Raw genomic sequence first — 12,830 nt, 5'->3', positions numbered from 1 at the left:
CCAGGCTGGAAGAGACCTCCAAGATCATCCAGCCCAGCTTATCCCCCAGCCCTATCCAATCAGCCAGACCATGGCACTGAATGCCTCATCCAGGCTTTTCTTGATGATCCCCAGGGATAGGGACTCCACCACCTCCCTGGGCAGCACATCTCAAGGGCCAATCTCTCTTGCTGGGGAGAATTTCTTCCTCACCTCCAGCCTGAACCTCCCCTGGCACAGCTTGAGACTGTGTCCTCTTGTTCTGGTGCTGGTGCCTGGGAGAAGAGACCAACCCCCACCTGGCTACAACCTCCCTTCAGGGAGTTGGAGAGAGCAAGAAGGTCTCACCTGAGCCTCCTCTTCTCCAGGCTAAGCAACCCCAGCTCCCTCAGCCTCTCCTCACAGGGCTGTGCTGCAGACCCCTCCCCAGCCTCCTTGCCCTTCTCTGGACACCTTCAAGTCTCTCAACATCTCTCTTGTGGAGCAGCTCCCTCCCCAGCAGGAACATGGAACGATTTAAACAACATGAGCAAAAACCCAGAACCAACCAACAGCAATTTGAACTGTAAAGAAAAAGCAAAGGAGATGGACAACATGCCAGCTGTGCCCAGGAGGGGGACTCTGGAATTCCTTAGGGCTTATCAGGATCATACTGGCTAGGTGACTCACTGCAGATTGTTCTTCAGTCCAGCCCCTCCAGCTGCCACATCTATCAGCCGCACCGCGGCACCACAGCACCACGGCACCACGAGCAGGGCTCCAGCACACCCAGACTGGCGTCAGACAGGTGACAGCTGAAGGAGCACAGCTCCACTTCCTGTTGTCTTCTGCAGCTTGTTGCTGAGGCACAAGCTTTTATCCCGGAGGCCTTTGTAGCTGGAAGCTTTGTAGAAAGGTTGTTGCTGCTGAGGCTTGCAGTGCTGTCAGCTTTGTGGCTTTGCCTGTTCAGGAGAGGTTCTTCAGCTGCAATCTTCACAGCGGTTCTTGTTGCTTCCGGCAGTAAGACAAAGCTGTCCTGGGGTCTTGGCTCCTCCGGGACTCATCCTGCAGCTGACCAGACGCCTCTCTGCTGCTGGGCTTTTCTTATCCACACATTACTGTGTAGGGCACTGTGGCTCTCTGGGTAAACTGAGGCACGGCACAGCTTCCAAACTGCAGGGCAAGGACAAGAGGAAAAGACAGTATCACAGTATCACAGTATCACTTAGGTTGGAAAGGACCTCGAGGATCATCGAGTCCAACCTGACACCACAGACCCCATGACTAGACCATGGCACCAAGTGCCACGTCCAATCTCCCCTTGAACGCCTCCAGGGTCAATGACTCAACCACCTCCCTGGGCAACCCATTCCAATGCCGAATGACTCGCTCGGTGAAGAACTTCCTCCTCACCTCGAGTCTGAACCTCCCCTGGCGCAGCTTGAGACTGTGTCCCCTTGTTCTGGTGCTGGTTGCCTGGGAGAAGAGGCCAACTCCCTCCTGGCTACAACCACCCTTCAGGTAGTTGTAGAGGGCAATGAGGTCACCCCTGAGCCTCCTCTTCTCCAGGCTAAACAATCCCAGCTCCCTCAGCCTCTCCTCATAGGGCTTGTGTTCAAGGCCTCTCACCAGCCTTGTTGCCCTTCTCTGGACACGCTCAAGTGTCTCAATGTCCTTCTTAAACTGAGGAGCCCAGAACTGGACACAGTACTCAAGGTGCGGCCTAACCAGAGCAGAGTACAGGGGCACTATGACCTCCCTGCTCCTGCTGGCCACACTATTCCTAATGCAGGCCAGAATGCTATTGGCCCTCCTGGCCACCTGAGCACACTGCTGGCTCATATTCAGGTGGCTGTCGATCAGCACACCCAGGTCCCTCTCTGTCTGGGAACTCTCCAGCCACTCCGACCCCAGCCTATAGCTCTGCATGGGATTGCCGTAGCCAAAGTGCAGCACTCGGCACTTGGACTTGTTGAAAGCCATCCCATTGGACTCTGCCCATCTTTCCAGTCGGTCGAGGTCCCTCTGCAGAGCCTTTCTACCCTCTAATTGACTAACATCTGCCCCTAACTTTGTGTCATCTGCAAACTTGCTGATGACTGACTCAACCCCTTCATCTAGATCATCAAAGAATATGTTGAAGAGTACAGGGCCCAGCACTGATCCCTGGGGGACACCACTGGTGACTGGCCTCCAGCTGGATGCGGCACCGTTCACCACCACTCTCTGGGCTCGGCCCTCCAGCCAGTTCCTAACCCAGCACAGAGTGTAGTGGTCCAAGCCACGAGCTGACAGCTTAGACAGCAGTTTGCTGTGGGGGACGGTGTCAAAGGCCTTGCTGAAGTCTAGGTAGACCACATCCACAGGCCTCCCCACATCCACCAGGCGGGTCACCTGATCATAGAAAGAGATCAGGTTGGAGAGGCAGGATCTGCCCTTCCTGAATCCATGTTGGCTGGACCTGAGCCCTTGGCCATCCTTCAGGTGCGCAGTTATTGCTGCCAGGATAATCTGCTCCATCACTTTCCCTGGCACTGAGGTCAGGCTGACCGGCCTGTAGTTTCCAGGTTCCTCCATCCGACCCTTCTTGTGGATGGGGACCACGTTGGCCAGTTTCCAGTCATCTGGGACCTCACCAGTGAGCCAGGACTGGAGGAAAATGATGGAGAGTGGCCTAGCTAGCACATCTGCCAGCTCTCTCAGCACCCTAGGATGGATCCCATCTGGTCCCATGGACTTGTGGATATCCAAGTGGCTCAGCAGGTCCCGAACTAACTCCTCATGGATTTCCAGGGTATTACTCTGCTCCCCGACCCCAACGCCCAGCTCCGGAGACCACTCGTCCTGAACTCCTGCCTTGCTGTTAAAAATTGAGGCAAAGAAGGTGTTCAGGACCTCAGCTTTATCCTCATCCTCAGTAACTGTGTTCCCCTCCAGGTCCACTAGGGAGTGCAGGTTCTTCCTGCCCTTCTTCTTATTGTTAATATATTTATAAAAATGCTTTTTATTATCTTTGACTGAGGTGGCCAGCTTCAGTTCCAGCTGGGCCTTAGCCTCTCGCAGAGAGTATGAAGAGAGCTGCTTGCTATGGCACCAAGGCGAGCAACCGCGCACAGACCCCAGCTGCACGAGCCAGCTGGAGGTTAGAGAGGCATCCACTGCCCACAGGGGAGGCATCCACTGCCCACAGGGGAGGGATCCACTGCCCACAGGAGAGGCATCCACGGCCCAGAGGAGAGGCATCCACAGCCCACAGGAGAGGCATCCACAGCCCACAGGAGAGGCATCCATGGCCAACAGGAGTTTGATCACTGGCCCACAGGAGAGTGATCCACTGTCCACAGGAGAGGCATCCATGGCCAACAAGAGAGGCATCCACGGCCCACAGGAGAGGCATCCATGGCCAATAGGAGAGGCATCCACTGCACACAGGAGAAGGATCCACTGCCCATGGGAGAGGGATCCATGGCCAACAGGAGAGGCATCCACTGCACACAGGAGAGGGATCCATGGCCAACAGGAGTTGGATCCATGGCCAACAGGAGAGGCATCCATGGCCCACAGGAGAGGCATCCATGGCCAATAGGAGAGGGATCCACTGCACACAGGAGCTGGATCACTGGCCCACAGGAGAGGCATCCATGGCCAATAGGAGAGGCATCCACTGCCCACAGGAGAGGCATCCACTGCCCATGGGAGAGGGATCCATGGCCAACAGGAGAGGCATCCACTGCCCACAGGAGAGGGACTCACAGCCAACAGGAGAGGGATCCACAGTCAACAGCTGAAGGATCCACAGCCAACAGGAGAAGGATCCATAGCCAACAGGGGAGGGATCCATAATCAACAGGAGAGGTATCCATAGCCAACAGGAGAGGGATCCATAGCCAACAGGAGAGGGATCCACAGCCAACAGGTTTCTGAGGCTAGGCATTGCTAATGCAAGCTATCTTAATTAGCATAGGTGTGCTTCCCCTTCCCATCTTCAGGACCTCATTAGATAGGTGTCCTCCTCTTCTTTGAATGTAATCAGACCTGGCCTGGGATTCAAAAAGCAGAACCACTGCTCCTCCCCTGCTATCCCTCTTAGCAGTGGTCTCTGGCTGCCTAACTGTTACCTTAACCCTTAACAGTTGTTCTCCTCCATGCCTTTGTGAAGATGTCCTGAGGCCAGGAGGGATCTTATCACCTAAGGAGAGGATCCTTATTTGCCTGACACCCTGCATTTACTCTTTGCTTTTAAAACATACACTTACTTTTCCCTTCATCATCAGGGGAGGCTTGGCTTGCAGGCTTGCAGGATAAGGCTCCTGGCTTCTCTCCCAGATCTTGGACAAGGCAAGGCACTCACTCTTTGGGCTAGCACTTATGCTGGCAGTGACAACAAAGACTGAGAGATAGAAATCTGATACTGCCAAAGGCTCACACCTGTCCCACCTGGACCCCAGGGCATGTCCAGACAAGCCTGGGCAACGTGGGCAATGTCCTGGAAAACCAGAGCTCCTGGCTCCTGCCCCTTCTCTGCTTCAGGGCATATCTGAGGCTTTGTCCCCTCAGGACAGCATCTCAGTAGCAGGTCAGCAGTGGAAGTGATTGCATACAGAGTGAGAATAGTCCAAAGAGGAAAGTTCCTGTGTGGATGAACTGCAGAAACATCCCCAGAGTGCAGAATGCACTGTTAGTGGTGCAAGGTGGACAGCAGCTGTGGTGTTGGATGCACTCAGCTACGGTGAGAGCAGGAGTTTAAAATCCAGTGGCTGGTCTGGGAGTGTTTCCTCACACTTACAGCTTGGAAGTTCCCTTTCCTTATAGAGTTTATCTTAACCATGCAATTGCAAAATGACTTCCCATTACTACCAAGTCCTTGGATCTATGGACTTCACTGCTCTGAGTTCTGGAACCTAGATCCAGACCAAAAGGGATGGAAGAAAATCACACTGCAGTCAGAAATCATCACACTGCAGTCAGAAATCATCACACTGCTGACAGACCATCACACTGCAGACAGATCATCACACTGCAGTGCAGTCCTGCTTCATTTTCCACACTGTTTCTGTGTATATTCTCTTCACACAGGGAGCAGTTTCTAGATGAGTCCCATCTCAGACTCTTTGAGCTCAGAAAGCAAACACTCTAAGCAAGGTTGTGCTTTCTGGAGTGCTGCAGTCAAGGGGAAAGTGCACATTTGCCTGGGGAGATGAAGGCCTTTTGAGCAGAGTGAGTATGCAGAGTGTGTGCCACAAGTGGAATAGTAATTAGAAAGAGGGATTGTTAATGCCTCTAGTATTTATGACCTCATCTACCAGCCTTGTTTCACTAAGCTCTATCAGCCTGAGGATATGTGACCTGACAGTCATCTCTCTTGTGTCACTCTCACACTGGTGTTGCTTCACTGACTTCTGCTGCAGTAGTAGCAGCAGCAGCAGCAGCAGCAGCAGCAATAGTGTACTTTATTACTTTATCATTTTATTATTTTTATTATTGCTTACTAAATGTCAGACCAGAAATCTCATTTCTTCCCTTTCCACATATTTGGCTGCTTGGAAGTGGGATTGGCCTCACTTCTGCCTGGAGGAGGTGGCAGACGGTCAGCTCTCCTGCAGCAGTGCAGCAGAGCTCCATCCTGCCCCTGAGCAGAGCTCTGCTGGCAGCCAGCAGGCAGGGGGAAGCCGAAAGGCAGTGTTCACACCACCAGGCACTGCTGCCTGTTGGGGCAGCTCCTCTGATGAGCTGAGCTGGGCCCTATTGTCTGAGCTATCTGCAGCTTGGCAGAGCCAGCTGGAAGCAGCCTGCCAGAGGCAAACTCCCCTCTGTAGTGCTGCCCAACCCAGGAGAGGTTGTGGCTTGTTGGTGTGTTTGGGGTGTCTGTGAGACCTTGCAGCAGAAACTGTGCTGCTCAGCCTGGGAGCTCAGGCTGCAGGTCAGACACAGCAAGGTGATTCTCTTCCCTAACAGCCTTCATTTCTCAAAGCATCTGGCAGCAAGGCCTAAGCTGCTGGCACACTGATCCTGAGCAAGGGCAGCAGTGTGCAGTGGCAGAGCTCAGCTGGGCACCACACAGATTCACTGCACATCTGTCTTCCTCAGCAGGTTCTCCAAAAGCTGCTCTCCACCAGCTCCCACTCGATGCTGTGTGTCTGACTCCTAAACTCTGTTCATTTTCCTGTAGGACCTGGCCCTTCATCATCAAGAGTCCCAGGCAGTATAAAAACCTCTCTTTCACGGATGCAATGAACAAATTCAAGTGGTCCCCCTCAGAGGGTCTCTCCTACAATGAGCTGGTGCTGAAGCTGCCAGTAAACATCAGGTGCTCCAAAACTGACAACGCAGAGTGGTCGGTAAGTCTTGAGTGCTGCAAGGGAGGCACAAATGTGATGGACTCTGCTCCTTCCTGAGCAGGGAGTCCTTGGTTAGCTGTCTGCTGACTGCCCACCTGCCTACGTTTGCATGCAGCAGCCATGATGAGAAGGTTTGACAATCCTATCACCTAATCCACCTTGATAGAATCATGAAATCTTTAAGGCTGGAAATGCTTTTAAGATCATCGACTCTAACCCAACTGCCATGACCACTAAACCATACCCTGAAGCACCACATCTACAGCTTCTGGAACACCTCCAGGCCGGAGGACTCCACCACCTCCCTTAGCAGCCTGTTCCAATCCCTGACCACTCTTGCAGTGAAGAAATGTTTCCTCATCTCCAACCTAACCCTGTCCTGGCAGAATTTCAGGCCATTTCCTCTTGTCCTGTCTCTGGTTACTTGGGAGAAGAGCCCCACCCCCACCTCATTGCAACCTCCCTTCAGGGAGCTGCAGAGAGCAATGAGGTCTCTCCTCATCCTCCTCTTCTTCAGGCTAAACAATCCCAGCTCCTTCAGCCTCTGCTCATCAGCCCTGTTCTCCAGACCCCTCACTAGCTTCGTTGCCCTGGGATACTGTGCTGGAAGCAGTGAAGGAGGTTCTGTCTTCCTAATCTTTGTCCCACTTCAGACCTTCTCTGCAGAGCAGCCACTGACTGAACTGAGACTGTTCACCACTGTGAGGGAAACTTCTTGACCTTTGCAACTGCTGGCCCACAGCAGCTGCATGGTCCCTCTGTTACTGATTATCTGTCAGAGGACAAGTTGAGAAGCTGAAATTACACAGAAATGTCATCAGCAGGGGAGAGGCTTTCATGAAACAATGTCTGTGCTGTCTGGAAGATGATAAGGAGCAGAGCTTACAACTCAACAAATACGGTCAGAGTGAGGTCACTGCAACTGGGACTGCACAGTTCCTCCTCCTAATCAGAGTTTCCTATTTCAAGTGGCTAGGGCAAAGCTAAAATGAGAGCTTTTCCCTTTCCCTTCCCTCATTGGTGATATTCCAATAACTTGGTCATCCTCATCAGAGGCAAGAAAAGCTTTCACCTGAATGGCCAAACTGTGGTTTCTTACACAAAGGGAAAGCATGGAAGCAGAGGACCTGAGTTGAAAATACCTTCATGCCTCTGCAGAGATGGTCCCCTGGCCAGGCTCAGCTCTGTGCTGGATTTGCTATGAGTCACTCAGATTATTTCTCTTCCTGCAGCACAAGGCAGCTGCAACATGGGAAACACCCCAGGGCAAGCAGGAGCAGTGCAGGTGAGCAGCCAGGACAAACAGCAGCACATCTCTTGCAGAACTTTGGCTTTCACACACAGGGAGAAGCACAACCAAGGAGTGTGCCCAAGCCTCCCCATGCTGGCTTCTCCTTGCCTGTTTCTTACACATGGGCAAGGAGAGCTCTTGCACTCCATGGAGAGTGTCCTTAAAGATCTGCCAGCCCTGCTCTGCTCCCCTGGCCCTGAGCACTCTTTCCCATGGGGTCCTCCTGACAGACTCCTTGAAAAGCTGGAAGTTTGCTTTCCCAAAATTCAGGTTCCTGACCTCACTCTCCACCTCAAACAGAATCCTCAGTATGTGAACTCCTCCAGTGTGTGAGCCCTGCAGCCCAAGCTGCCTTCGTCACCCATTAGCTCCCCTGTGCTGCTGGCCATCAGGTCCAGCAGAGTATCCCCTTGGGTGGGGCTGTCTGTTACTTTAGGAATATTTCTATTCAGTTTGATGTCTCCACAGCACAGACAGGACCCAGCATACAGGCAGCCTAGAAGGCCGTGGCAGCCTGGGCTGCATCCAAAACGGTGTGACCAGAGATGGAGAGAGGGGATCCTGCCCTGAGGGGATGCTCTGCTGAGACCTCACCTGCAGTGCTGTGTCTGTGGCCCTTAACACAGGAAGGACATGGACATGATGCAGAGGGTCCAGAGGAGGCCACAATGATGATAAGAGGGCTGGAGAACCTCCCCTATGGGAACAGGCTGAGAGAGTTGGGGCTGTTCAGCCTGAAGAAGAGAAGGCTCCAGGGAGACCTCAGAGCTGCATTTCACAGTATCACAGTATAACTTAGGTTGGAAAGGACCTTGAGGATCATCGAGTCCAACCTATCAACACAGACCCCATGACTAGACCAAGGCACCAAGTGCCACATCCAATCTCCTCTTGAACGCCTCCAGGGTCAATGACTCAACCACCTCCTTGGGCAACCCGTTCCAATGACGAATGACTCGCTCGGTGAAGAACTTCCTCCTCACCTCGAGTCTAAACCTCCCCTGGCACAGCTTGAGACTGTGTCCCCTTGCTCTGGTGCTGGGTGCCTGGGAGAAGAGGCCAACCCCTTCCTGGCTACAACCACCCTTCAGGTAGTTGTAGAGGGCAATGAGGTCACCCCTGAGCCTCCTCTTCTCCAGGCTAAACAATCCCAGCTCCCTCAGCCTCTCCTCATAGGGCTTGTGTTCAAGGCCTCTCCCCAGCCTTGTTGCCCTTCTCTGGACACATTCAAGTATTTCAATGTCCTTAAACTGAGGGGCCCAGAACTGGACACAGGACTCAAGGTGCGGCCTAACCAAAGCAGAGTACAGGGGCACAATGACTTCCCTGCTCCTGCTGGCCACACTATTCCTAATGCAGGCCAGGATGCCATTGGCCCTCCTGGCCACCTGGGCACACTGCAGGCTCATATTTAGGTGGCTGTCAATCAGCACCCCCAGGTCCCTCTCTGTTTGGGAGCTCTCAGCCACTCTGACCCCAGCCTATAGCTCTGCATGGGATTGCCGTAGCCAAAGTGCAGCACTCGGCACTTGGACTTGTTGAATGCCATCCCATTGGACTCTGCCCATCTGTCCAGTCGGTTGAGGTCCCTCTGCAGAGCCTTTCTACCCTCTAACTGACTAACATCTGCCCCTAACTTTCTGTTATCTGCAAACTTGCTGATGACTGACTCGACCCCCTCATCCAGATCATCAGTGAAGATGTTAAAGAGGACAGGGCCCAGCACTGATCCCTGGGGGACACCACTGGTGACTGGCCGCCAGTTGGATGTGGCACCGTTCACCACCACTCTCTGGGCTCAGCCTCCAGCCAGTTAATAACCCAGCACAGAGTGTTGCTGTCCAAGCCACAAGCTGACAGCTTAGACAGCAGTTTGCTGTGGGGGACGGTGGCAAAGGCCTTTTCGAAGTCCAGGTACACCACATCCACAGGCCTCCCCACGTCCACCAGACGGGTCACCTGATCATAGAAAGAGATCAGGTTGGAGAGGCAGGACCTGCCCTTCCTAAATCCATGCTGGCTGGGCCTGAGCCCTTGGCCATCCTTCAGGTGCACAGTTATTGCCACCAGGATAATCTGCTCCATCACTTTCCATGGCACTGAGGTCAGGCTGCCAGGCCTGGAGTTTTCAGGTTCCTCCATCCGACCCTTCTTGTGGATGGGGACCACACTGGCAACTTTCCAGTCACCTGGGACCCCTCCAGTGAGCCAGGACTGGAGGAAAATGATGGAGAGCGGCTTGGCAGCTCATCTGCCAGCTCTCTCAGCACCCTAGGATGGATCCCATCCGGTCCCATGGACTTGTGAGTGTCCAAGTGGCTCAGGAGGACCCCAACTAATTCCTCATGGATTTCCGGGGCATTACACTGCTCCCTGACCTCATCGCCCAGCTCTGGAGGCCACACGTCCTGAACTCCTGCCTTGGTCTTAAACATTGAGGCAAAGAAGGTGTTCAGGACCTCAGCCTTTTCCTCCTCTTCAGTCACAGTGTTCCCCTCCAGGTCCACTAGGGAGTGCAGGTTCTTCCTGCCCTTCTTCTTATTGTTAATATATTTATAAAAATGCTTTTTATTATCTTTGACAGAGGTGTTCAGCTTCAGTTCCAACTGGGCCTTTGCCTCTCTAATTTTATTCCTACATAATCTAAAAGCTTCCTTGAACATACCTCAAGAAGCCTTCCCCTCCTTCCAAAGATGATGCAGCCTCTTTTTTCCCCTTACATCCTCCAGGAGCTGCTTGTTCATCCAGGCTGGTCACCTTCCCCGCCGGCTCGTCTTTCAGCACGTGGGAACTGCCAGTTCCTGTGCCTTCAAGAGCTCCTCTTTGAAGTAGGTCCAACCCTCCTGAACCCCTTGGTTCATGAGGGCTGGTACCCAGGGGACTTTACAAATAAGTTTCTTAAACAGGCTGAAGTTCGCCCTTCAGAAGTCCAAGGTGGAGGTTCTGTTGGTGCTCCTCCCTATCTCCCTGCATGTTGAAAACTTCACTATCTCGTGGTCACTGCACCCTAGGCAGCCTCCCACCATCACATCTCCCACCAGCCCTTCTCTATTGGAGAACAGCAGGTCAAGCAGAGCCTGTCCCCTGGTAGGCTCGCTTAACAGCTGTGTCAGGAAGCAGTCCTCCATTCGCTCCAGGAATCTTCTGGACTGCCTCCTCTCTGCTGAGTTAAGTTCCCAGCAGATATCTGGCAGGTTGAAGTTACCAACAAGGACAAGATCTGATGATCTTGAGATGGCCTCCAGCTGCTTGTAGAACACTTCATCAGCCTCCTCATCTTGGTTGGGTGGTCTGTAACAGATTCCAACCAGGATGTCAGATTAGTTAGGCTGCCCTCTGATTTTAACCCACAGGCTCTCAACTCCCTCATCTTCCACCTCAAGTTGTGTGGCAGAGAGTGACTCCCTAATACACAGAGCCACCCCTCCTCCTCTTCTCCCTCACCTGACTCTCCTACAGAGCCTGTAACCCCCCAGTGCTGCACTCCAATCGTGGGTGTTGTCCCACCAAGTTTCTGAGATGGCGACTACATCATAGTCACCCTGATGGATTAGGACCTCCAACTCCTCTTGCTTATTGCCCAGGCTGCGTGCATTGGTGTACATTGCATCGCAGCTGAGTTCCTGACTTCTCAACTGACCCTACCTTGTGCCCTACTCTTACCTCTGCAGAGGGACCGATTGCCTCACCCACCCCCTTCAGACCTAGTTTAAAGCCCTTTCAGTATCTGCAGGGGAGCTGCAGGCAGCTGGGGAGGGACTGTTCAGAAAGGGCTGTGGGGATAGGACCGGAGGCAATGGTTTGGAACTGGAGCAGAGCAGAGTTAAGTTGGAAACCAGAAGGAAGTTCTGCACAGGGAGGCTGGGAAGACATTGGAACATGTTTCTCAGGAAGGTGGTTGAGGGTCCATGCCTGGAGACATTCAAGGCCAAACTTGCTGTGTCCCTGTGCAGCCTGCTCTAGTTGGAGATGTCCCTGTGACTGCAGGAGGGTTGGACAAGATGACCTTGGAGAGTCCCTTCCAAGCCAATGCATTCTGTGTGATTCTCAAGCAAGCTGCCAATTACAGAGCAGAGCTCAGATTTCTCACCTGCTCTGCCAAACCTGCTCATTTCCATTCTTTTCCTTGCAGATCCAAGGCATGACAGCTTTGCCCCCTACCATAGAGAGACCCTACAGGACAGAGCCAGTCATCTGCAGCTCTTCTGCTGGTTCACACTGCAGCTTGCTCCTCACCCTCTTGTTTGTTGCATACCTCCCAGCCAGCACCATGGCAAACCTGGGACTCCCTGTATAGTGCTGACTGTCCCTCGGTGTCTCTGCCCTGTGACTCCTGTGTGTTTGCACTGTTGCCACTGTAGATATATTTTTTTACATATGAATAAACTCAATTTGCCAGTTCCCAACAGACTGTCTGCTTCCCTCTCAGAACCATGTGTGGTTTTTTTGTTTGTCAGTGTGGTTTGTACACAGCACAGGTGGTTCCCTGGCACCCTGCACCCCCAGAGCCTGCCCCATGCTGTTTTGCTGCACTGTGCCCTGGATCTTGCCCCTGGTGTTCCCACACTCAGCTCTGTGTATCAGTACATGCAATAAACTGAAACCAGCCTGGTTAACCACCCCCAGCCCCCTGTCTGCTGTGTTCTTTTCTCTGGGTTCTTGGCACCTGCAGGTTGTGAAGTCGTTGCTGTACCTACAGGTCTTGTGAGGGTGTGTTTGAGCTTGGCTGCCTGACAGAGCCTGTAATCTGTAGTGCTGTGTCCAGTTCAACAGGGACAGGGATCTACTGGAGAGGGTCCAAGGGTACAAGGGGGTTGGAACACCTGTGTGATAAGGAGAGGCTGAGAGCCCTGGAGAAGAGCAGGCTGAGAGAGAATCTGATCAATGGTTACAAATATCTGAGGGGTGGGGGGCAAGAAAGGGCCAGACTCTGCCCAGTGGTGTCCTGGGACAGGATAAGGAGCTAGGGACACAAACTGGAACCCAGGAAGTTCCACCGGAGCATGAGGAGAAACTTCTGTGGTGTGAGGGTGCTGGAGCCTGGAGCAGGCTGCCCAGAGAGGTTGTGGAGTCTCCTTCCCTGAAGAGATTCTAAACCTGCCTGGATGTGGTTTTGTGCAGCCTGATCTGGGTGACCCTGCTCTGGCAGGGGGTTGGACTGCATGATCTCCAGAGGTCCCTTCCAACCTCTAACATTCTGTGATTCTCTGATGCATTCAAGGAGGACATTTTTGGTAGCAACA

At 53.1% G+C, this 12,830-nt stretch overlaps 1 protein-coding gene across 3 annotated transcripts in view; it reads left to right on the top strand.

Moving 5' to 3' along the window:
• The window catches only part of MOXD1 (monooxygenase DBH like 1), a 101,267-nt gene extending 89,055 nt beyond the window's left edge, over positions 1 to 12,212 (top strand). For all 3 annotated transcript variants that reach the window (XM_068167898.1, XM_068167897.1, XM_068167896.1), the window contains exons 11-12: positions 6,128 to 6,296; positions 11,720 to 12,212. In XM_068167898.1, the coding sequence (XP_068023999.1) occupies positions 6,128 to 6,296; positions 11,720 to 11,884 (334 nt within the window). In that variant the 3' untranslated portion in view covers positions 11,885 to 12,212. The remainder of the gene's footprint in view (positions 1 to 6,127; positions 6,297 to 11,719) is intronic.
• Positions 12,213 to 12,830: the final 618 nt, after the last annotated feature.

The sequence above is a fragment of the Melanerpes formicivorus genome, unplaced genomic scaffold (genome assembly GCF_026170545.1).
Source record: "Melanerpes formicivorus ecotype bairdi unplaced genomic scaffold, bMelFor1.0.p_v2 SCAF_125, whole genome shotgun sequence".
Classification (NCBI taxonomy): domain Eukaryota; kingdom Metazoa; phylum Chordata; class Aves; order Piciformes; family Picidae; genus Melanerpes; species Melanerpes formicivorus.
This window is presented reverse-complemented; position numbering and strand designations above follow the sequence as displayed.